Genomic DNA, 10,000 nt, shown 5'->3' with positions numbered 1-10,000 from the left:
TCAACAACTTTTAAACTATCTACATTCAACTTTTAAACTTTTAAACTATATACATTCACTAGCTGTCTATCAACAACTTTTAACTTGTCATCAACTATGTCAACACTTTTCATCAACTATGAATCCTACCCACTGTAGCTAGTTAGCATGTTAGCATTGTTAGCATTTTTAACAAAACTGCTAAAAATGATTAGCTAGGTTAGCTGTCACATGGTTAGCATAGTTAGCATGCTAACATGTTAGCATGCTAGTTAGCATTTTTAGCAAAACTGTTAAAAATGATTAGCTAAGTTAGCTAAGTAACATGGTTAGCATGCTAGCATGTTAACATGCTAGTTAGCATTTTTAGCAAAACTGCTAAAAATGATTAGCTAGGTTAGCTAAGTAACATGGTTAACATAGTTAGCATGCTAGCATGTTAACATGCTAGTTAGCATAGTTGGCATAACTGCTAAAAATGATTAGCTAAGTTAGCTAAGTAACATGGTTAACAAAGTTAGCATGCTAACATTGTTAGTATACTAATTAGCATAGTTAGCATAACTACTAAAATGATAAGCTTGGTTAGCTAAGTCACATGGTTAACATAGTTAGCATGTTAGCATTGCTAACATAGTTAGCATGGTTAGCAAAACTGCTAGAAAATGTTAGTTAAGTTACCTAAGTAGCATGGTTAGCATGTTAGCATTGCTAGCATTGCTATAAAACATTAGCTAAGTAACATGGTTAGCAGAATAAAAAATCTTAGCATAACTGCTAGCAAACATTAGAGCCATTCCAACTTTCAGTTATCGTCAAATATCTACCTATACACAGCCATTAAACTATTTGAATATCAACATTCATTAAACTGCTAGAAAACGTTAGCTAAGTAACATGGTTAGCAGGTTAGCATTGCTAGCACTACATTAAAACATTAGCTAAGTAGCATGGTTAGCATAGTTAAAAATCTTAGCATAACTGCTAGCAAACATTAGAGCCATTCCAACTTTCAGTTATCGTCAAATATCTACCTATACACAGCCATTAAACTATTTGAATATCAACATTCATTGTCAACAACTTTTAAACTATTTACCTTCAACTTTTAAACGGTCTACTTTTAAACTATCATTAAACTATCTATTAAACTAGCTATATATCAACAACTTTAAAACTATCTACTGTCTATCAACAACTTTAAAACTATCTACATTCAGCTTTTAAAGGTGCCATGTGTAAGAATTGAGGTAAAAATATCCAAAAAATGAGCTACACGCATCAAAAGAATGAGAAGAAATAAGGGCGATGATGTCATTAAAAAAATGACAAGGTATAGTGCTGCAGAGATATCAACCTAAATTAGCATGCTAAATTACTAGCCTCAGCCCGACAGGTGTCATAATACCAGTTTCGGCCATGGGAGGCGGTATGCGGGCAACATATCCGCCAGCCAAACTGCAATACACGTGTCTCGGTTGTTACTCTAGGGCAGCGGTTCCCAAACTTTTCCCCCCGCGTACCACCGCCTACATTCCGACTCGGCTCGCGTACCCCCACCATCCGACACATAAAAACGTAACGCATTCTATAACCCCCCACCCCCGCGTTGACAATATTTGTCCGTTTCCCGGTTTTAGGTGCGTGCATTTGGTCAGTTAAAAAGTTATGAAAAGTAGCCTGCATAGTAGCCTAACTACATCCACATACAATATCTTATAATAGGCCTACAACAACACCTGACAAGGATGTATTCGTTTGGACAACATTAGGCTATACAGCCTAGAAAGGCTAAACTTAGGCTACCTTTAGTTTGTTAAATGTAAAGCCTAGTTTAATGTTACCTTTCTTGCCCATCTGAAATAACTCCTAGCTTTGCTCCTTCCCTAGGCTACTTTCTGTTTTTGTTGTTTTCAAAAACCTGTTATATCCGCAAAATTTCCCCCCCACGGACCACGGACCATCAAACGCATTCAAAAGTAACGCATTCTATTAGCTATTCCAGGCGTCATGTTTAATAAGCTGCCCTTTTTTTGATCAACACATACAGAGTTTATAAATGATATCCTTTAATTTCATGTTTCCATATCATTATGACCTGATTCGAAATTATGTATTTATTCATGAATTAATTACAAAAGATTTAAAATTTTCATTTTATACCTGTCCGCCATAGTCCTTTTCATCTCGCGTACCCCCTAGAAGCAGCTCGCGTACCACCGGGGGTACGCGTACCACAGTTTGGGAATCCCTGCTCTAGGGTAGACCAACTCACTTTCTGGAGGTATACTGCCCCCATCTTTTATGGAATGTGGAGTAGGAATTGATTTTTTGGCGGACATTACACATGGCACCTTTAAACAGTCTACTTTTAAACTATCAACTTTTATTAAGCTATGCAACCACCATGTCTATCCTAGCATCACCGTAGTAACCATCTCTGTATTATCTGTTTTAACTATACATGATATTTTACATCACAACTTTAGCATTTTCATGCACTGGTAATTCCTTGGAATTGCATTTCTAGTTCTATTTGAATTCTTATTTGTCCTGTCTGTGTAAAGCACATTGAATGACAGCCATGTATGATAATATGCTATACAAATAAAATTGAACAAAATAACATTGACATTATCTTTTCAGACACAGTTACTCTAAGTGATTCTCTTTTCAGACACAGAAACACAGTTACTCTAACTGATTCTCTTTTCTACTCTTGCTAAAATGCATTGCATACCATGGTGCTGCAATATACTGTACTGTATTATACAAGTATAAGACATACTGTAGATATGATCTCAAACATTAAGGTGTTTTTTTATGCCTGATGATTTCTATGGCGGTGATGGCTGTGGCCGACGGCATTATGTTTTCTTGTTATCCACACGTCCGCATGTTTGTCCATCCCAATCTCGCGAATACGATATCTAAACAACGCCTCAAGGCACCTGCTTCAGATTTTATATAAATCTCAAAGAGGAATGAAGGAGTGAACACGATATCTAAAGAATGCTTTTTGGTACAGCATGAACCTTCATTGAACAAAAAAAAACAAATCACCTTTCAACTCTATAATCTGTGTATTGCATGCCTCGCCACACAGATGTGTGTCAACCAGAAATGCAGTGGTGTGTGGAGACCGATAATTGTAGTGTTTTGATGTGGTACATTGCTGTAATAATGTGCATGTGTGAGAACATAAGGCGAAGGTGGTGTTAAAACCTCTCTTTCATTTTCACTCTCACCATCTCTCTCTCTACCCCCATTGTCTCTCCATTTTACTATCTCTCTCTCACACTCTCACTTTCTCTGTCTCTCTGTCTTTCTCTCTTTTCATCTATCCCTCTCTCTCTTCATCTCTCCCTCTCTCTCTTTTCACCTATCCCTCTCTCTTTTCATCCTTCTGTCTCTCCATTTCATTCTCTCTCACTCACACTCTCTTTCTCTATCTACCCCTCTCTCCCTCTCTTCCTTTCTTCCTCTCTTTCTCTCTCTTTTCATTTATCCCTCTCTCTCTTTTCATCTCTCTCTCCCTCCCTCCCCCTCTCTCTCTCTCTCTCTCCCTCTCTCTCTCTCTCTCTCTCTCTCTCTCTCTTTCTCTATCTACCCCTCTCTCTCTCTCTCTCTCTCTCTCTCTCTCTCCCTCCCTCCATCTCTGCAGGATTAATAACTGCGTGGGGGAGGACAACCACTGGCTCTTCCTGCAGCTGTGTTTCTACACGCAGGTGTTGAGTCTCTTCACGCTGGGGCTGGACTTCTGCCACTACTACTGCTTCCAGTCCCTGCCTAATCTCCGCCAGGTAACACACACACACACACACACACGCACACGCAGAACCGGACATAAAGTGATCCAGAGCTCTCGGTTCTGATCCGCCGCTGTCGCTTAGAAACCAGCTGTGTCCAGCACCTGTCTCTTGCCCCCTCTCTCTCTCTCTCTCTCTCTCTCTCTCTCTCTCTCTCTCTCTCTCTCTCTCTCTCTCTCTCTCTCTCTCTGTCACACTCTCTCCCACCCCTCTGGCGGCGTAACCTTAAAATCACATTAAGTGTAAATAAAATCTCACCAGCTGAGGCTTCGCTTCAGAGGAGAGGAGACGAGCGGAGCGCCACTCGGAGAATTAAGCCTCTAATGCCTCATTTCCTGTTTTTGTTTACCGTCACACGCCTGTGTGTGTGTGTGTGTGTGTGTGTGTGTGTGTGTGTGTGTGTGTGTGTGTGTGTGTGTGTGTGTGTGTGTGTGTGTGTGTGAGCAGGCGAAGGGTTGCAGCTGGGATGTGGAAATCAGAGTGACGCCACTGAATGGCCACAGCGTTGTCTGCGTCCCGTAGATAATGCCCTTATCTCCACGGCGACTGAGGGGGGGGGGGGAGCTTAAGGTTCCCGCGCGGCGAGGCACGGAACGGTCTGGAACGGCGGCGGTGTTTGCGAGCGCTGCGCTGCGCGGCGATGATAGTCGGCGGAACGAGCCCCCAGCGAAGCCACCAATCAGCCTCGTCACCTGCGCTCTAAATCACCCGCTCAAACACTCAATATGGCCGCCAGCAACCGCTGCACACACACCCCGCCTCCAATCCCCGAAGACGAGACGCCGCACAGATTAACATGGGAGAGCGCAGATTAGTGTGTGTGTGTGTGTGTGTGTGTGTGTGTGTGTGTTAGTTAGTTAGTTAGGACGTTGTGTAAAATGTGAATAAAAACAAAATGTAATAATCTGCAAATCTCTTACACACATATTTAGTTGCAAAAAAGACACAGACAACATATCAAATGTTGAAAATGACAAATTTCTATTTCATGGAAAATATATGTTCATTTTGAATTTGATACCAGCAACATGTGTCAAAAGTTGGGACTGGGGTAACAAAATGCTGGAAATGTTGTGTAATGATAAAGAAAACAACCTATCCAATTTGTTTTAGTGCTCAGTTTGAAACCCAACATCTATGAGGGTGTGGAGGAGCATTAGTGCCTACAGCATGGGCATCTTGCACATTTGGCAAAGCACAATCAATTCTGAATTATGTGGTTTTGAGCAACATATACTGACATCCAGGCAGTGTCTTTTCCAGGGAAGACCTTGCATATTTCAGGAGAACAATTAAAAAAATGAATTCTGCACATATTTAAACAGTATTTCCCCATAGAGGAAGAGTCCAGATGCTAAAATGGACTGTCTGTAGTCCAGACTGGTCAAATTAGGTGCATCATAGAATGAAAACATGACTAGATATACCCCATACTGTTGAGCAACTGAAATCCTACATCGGGGAGTAATGGGACAACATTTAATTCTCAAAACTCTAACAACTGGTATCCTCAGTTCCTAAACATTTCCAGAATGTTGTTAAATGAAGAGGTGAAGCACTCATTCACAGAGTAAACATTATCTGTCCCAACTTTTTTTGAGACGTAGCTGGTATCAAATTCAAATGAACATATATTTTCCATGAAATAGTCCAAATTAATTTTCAACATTTGATAAATGTCCTTTTTGCTGCTAAATACTTGTATGAGACTTGTATATCATCACATTCTGTTTTTATTTGCATTTTACACAATGTCCCAACATTTTCTGATTTGGGGTTGTAAATGAGTGTGATCATTCCTTCCTGTTTCCCTTTCTCATATCCTTTTCAACTTCTTCTCTCTCTCTCTCCCTCCCTCCCTCCCTCCCTCCCTCCCTCCCTCCCTCTCTCTCTCTCCCTCTCTATCTCTCCCTCTCTCTATCTCTCTCTCCCTCCCTCCCTCCCTCTCTCAGGAGGAGTTCACTGGGCGTCATGAGTTGGCTTTGCTGCGCACCTCCACCTTCATGGGGCTGGTGATGTTTGGAGGCATGAGCAGCCTCTTCTACACCCAGCTCACTGGCATCCTACAAGTGAGTAGTCACACACACACACACATGCCACACACACACGCGACACACACACACGCGACACACACACACACACACACACACACACACACACACACACACACACACACACACACACACACACACACACACACAAACACATGTGCCACACACACACACACACACACACGCGCCACACACACACACACACACACTTTTCAGCCTGTTCTACACCCAGCTTCCTGGCTCCCTCACAGCGAGTGTGTCTCCCTCTCCCTGTCTGTCTGCCCATGGGCTGGGTAGAGTGTGCTGTCTGTCTGCCCATGGGCTGGGTAGAGTGTGCTGTCTGTCTGCCCATGGGCTGGGTAGAGTGTGCTGTCTGTCTGCCCATGGGCTGGGTAGAGTGTGCTGTCTGTCTGCCCATGGGCTGGGTAGAGTGTGCTGTCTGTCTGCTCATGGGCTGGGTAGAGTGTGTCTCCATGGGCTGGGTAGAGTGTGTCTCCCTCTCCCTGCGCTGTGCCAGGGTTGGGTGGAGTGTGGTGAGGTGAGATGAGGTCATCTGTAGGGCTGTCAAAATGAACGTGTTAATACCTGCCATTCATTTTGAAAGTCATAGTGCTTTAAAAAATATTAACGCAGTTAACACATTTTGTTTCCCTACTTCCTTTGTGGGAGGCTCACGCCATAATACCTGCAGCCGCCAGCCTCTCTCTCCCCCTCTCTCATCATACGGCCTCTCTCATCATATGGCCTCTCTCATCATATGGCCTCTCTTTCCCCCTCTCTCCTCTCTCATCATATGGCCTCTCTTTCCCCCTCTCACATCATACGGCCTCTCTCATCATATGGCCTCTCTCATCATATGGCCTCTCTCATCATATGGCCTCTCTTTCCCCCTCTCTCATCATATGGCCTCTCTCATCATATGGCCTCTCTTTCCCCCTCTCTCATCATATGGCCTCTCTCATCATATGGCCTCTCTCATCATATGGCCTCTCTCATCATACGGCCTCTCTTTCCCCCTCTCTCATCATATGGCCGAACTTTTCAGGATATTTCCAAAAGTATTTTGTCAAAACTAGCGAAATTCACTGAATATTCTCTTTTACGTAGAACTCCATGTACAAGATGATTTGCTTATGATGGAGCTGAAATTTCGCTGTGACTGCACTGAACGTTACTTCCTAATCACCACCACCACCAAACACACACGTACACACACACGCGCGCACACACACACACACACACACACACACACACACACCCAACCCCCACCACCATCACCACCACCACCAAACACACACTCTGTGAGTTGTGATGGAGATGGTGGGGTGAGGTGGGGATGGTCCTCGTGGGGTGGGGTGTGTTGCGATACGGTTCGTTGTGGTGGCGATGGTGCCCGTTGGGTGAGGAGTGTTGCAGTGGCGATCGTGCCCTTGGGGTGGGGGGTGTTGTGGTGGCGATCGTGCCCTTGGGGTGGGGGGGGGGGTGTTGTGGTGGCGATCGTGCCCTTGGGGTGGGGGGGGGTGTTGTGGTGGCGATCGTGCCCTTGGGGTGGGGGGTGGGGGGGGGTGTTGTGGTGGCGATCGTGCCCTTGGGGTGCGGGGTGGGGGTGTTGTGGTGTCGATCGTGCCCTTGGGGTGGGGGGGGGGGGGGGTGTTGTGGTGGCGATCGTGGCCTTGGGGTGGGGGGTGGGGGGTGTTGTGGTGGCGATCGTGGCCTTGGGGTGGGGTCCCAGGGGATAATAATAATAATCGTCTCTGGTTGCTGGGATCCTGTAATTGATGACTTGTTGTGCAGGCCGAAGCCAAAGGGATTAGCTCTGCCACTGACCCAGTTCAGATTGGAAATGACCCTTCGAGAGATTACAGCAACAAGCCTAATCCAATTTACCAGCGGCTAGCCTGCCGGCCATCAGATCCCACAATCACCCACAGCCACGACCGTACCACCAGATACATCACACACACACACACACACACACTCACACACACACTCACCAGTCACCACTGCCATGACCGGGACCATCAGATACAACACACACACGTCTATACACACACACACATCTACACACACACACACACACACACACACACACTCGCGCACACACACACACACACACACACACACACACACACACACCTCCGGGTGAGGCCTGCCCAGAAGGAGCAGAGTAGGACAGAAGTTGCCCCCCCCCCCCCATGCTCCCACTGCAAGTGATGCTGAGCTGTAATGTTGCTCAGTTTGATGATGCGCAATAGGAGAAGAGATGGAGTAGAGAGAAGAAAAGCGTCTTTTCTGAGCAGTGATGTTGGGACATGTGAAAGAATATAATATTCGGTTGTTAAGTCCGACGTCACAGCTTTATGGTCCAAACGTTTACTAGCGCTTCCAGCCGGTTTTTGCAGCCTTGTCACCATGACCTCCGTTTTATTGATGGTAAAACAAAATCGGTGAACTTTAACAGAGCAATTACTGTAGCTGTGTAGCCAGATGATACAATCAAGGGCTGCGTGCAGGCTTCCGCCAAAAATAGGATTTTATTAGCTTGAGGCAACAAGGGAGTAGTAGGATGACAGTTTCCACAAAGGCTGCTCTGAATAGCGCAAAGGCTGCTCTGAATAGCGCAAAGGCTGCTCTGAATAGCGGAAACATCGTTTATTTTACTATCTGTGGAGAAAAACAAACGTCTCTGAAAGCCGTTGGACCCGGAAAAAGATTTATTAGCCTATTATTGCATCATCACTTAATAACCGAATTGAGCCCTCCCAGTTTCGCCTGCCTATCGCCTGCCTTTCTGAAACCCCATTGAGAGGTTGTGTGTGTGTGTGTGTGTGTCTGAAACCCCATTGAGAGGTTGTGTGTGTGTGTGTGTGTGTGTGTGTGTGTGTGTGTGTGTGTGTGTGTGTGTGTGTGTGTGTCTGTGTCTGAAACCCCATTGAGAGGTTGTGTGTGTGTGTGTGTGTGTGTGTGTGTGTGTGTGTGTCTGAAACCCCAGTGATAGTTCATGTTGGATTGTACAGTGCCTTACTGCCTGTCCAGGTGTGAGTTGGAGGACGTCCAGTCTGAAACCTGTGCCAGGGAAGATATCGGACTAAATGAAAGTGTACGTCTCCCAAAAACCACATCTCCGAACCCTGAGGAGGTCACTGGGGAGGTCAGTGATGGCCTGTTTCTCCCCAGAGTTTAGTTCATCAGTTAGCGATCAGTTTACTTGTGTATTGTCTTCAGTCAGTTTAGCTGATTTGTGGTCAGTCAGTTGAGAAGGGGCCGAGATGTTGTCATCGTCCCTCGGTGAGGAGCAGATGTAAACCCCTGAAGTGGACACCTGGAGAGCGGTGATGCTGACGGCTGACGGGTGATGCTGATGCTGATGGAGGGAACGTATGAACGTACGACACGCCAGCATACATCATCCATCAGCCATTCAGCCCCATACCAACCCAACCCCGCTATCCACTCCTGTAGCCCTGACACATTCCAAGCCTCCACTCACTGCAGTCACACACACACACACACACACACACACACACACACACACAGACACAGACACCACACACAGACACAGACACAGACACAGACACACACACACACACACAGACACCACACACACACACACACACACACACACACACACACACACACACACACACACACAGACACAGACACCACACACACACACACACACACACACACACACACACACACACACACACACACACAGAGACATATACGTAGTTCCTAAGATGCCATAGTGTTGCCCGAGGGCACTTCTCTCGTGACGTGGGGTGTCTTCACAATCCTTCTGTCACACACCCACGCGTCTTTCACTGTCTCAAATCTCTCACACACACACACAGACACACACACACACTCACACAAAGTCACAGTCATCCACACACTGTGACACAAATACACTACACAAACAAACACACACACACGTTCAGAGAAACACTTTCTCACGAAAACGCCTCTCTCAACCCCCCCACCCCACCTCCACCCCACCCCCACTCCCTCCCCGTCAGCACAAGTCTTTCAGTGAAGTGTGGTTAATCCCACCTCATTACCATACGCCCGCATCTCTCCTCTTTTCTCTCTCACACACACACACACACACACACACACACACACACACACACACACACACACACACCCTGCATCTCTTCT

General features: G+C 45.7%; 1 protein-coding gene across 1 annotated transcript in view; it reads left to right on the top strand.

The window, feature by feature from the left end:
- zdhhc21 (zDHHC palmitoyltransferase 21) overlaps nt 1-10,000 on the top strand; it is a 31,268-nt gene that overhangs the window by 14,035 nt on the left and 7,233 nt on the right. Inside the window, exons 5-6 of the mRNA XM_076288494.1 lie at nt 3,644-3,782; nt 5,741-5,857. Of these exons, the coding sequence (XP_076144609.1) occupies nt 3,644-3,782; nt 5,741-5,857 (256 nt within the window). The remainder of the gene's footprint in view (nt 1-3,643; nt 3,783-5,740; nt 5,858-10,000) is intronic.

The sequence above is a fragment of the Alosa pseudoharengus genome, unplaced genomic scaffold, assembly GCF_046254945.1.
Source record: "Alosa pseudoharengus isolate Yale_2024_CS ecotype anadromous, Long Island Sound unplaced genomic scaffold, YU_APseudo_1.1 YU_APseudo_1.1_scf_17, whole genome shotgun sequence".
NCBI classification, from domain to species: domain Eukaryota; kingdom Metazoa; phylum Chordata; class Actinopteri; order Clupeiformes; family Clupeidae; genus Alosa; species Alosa pseudoharengus.
Note: the sequence above shows the minus strand (reverse complement) of the source record. Positions and strands in the feature narration are given on the sequence as shown.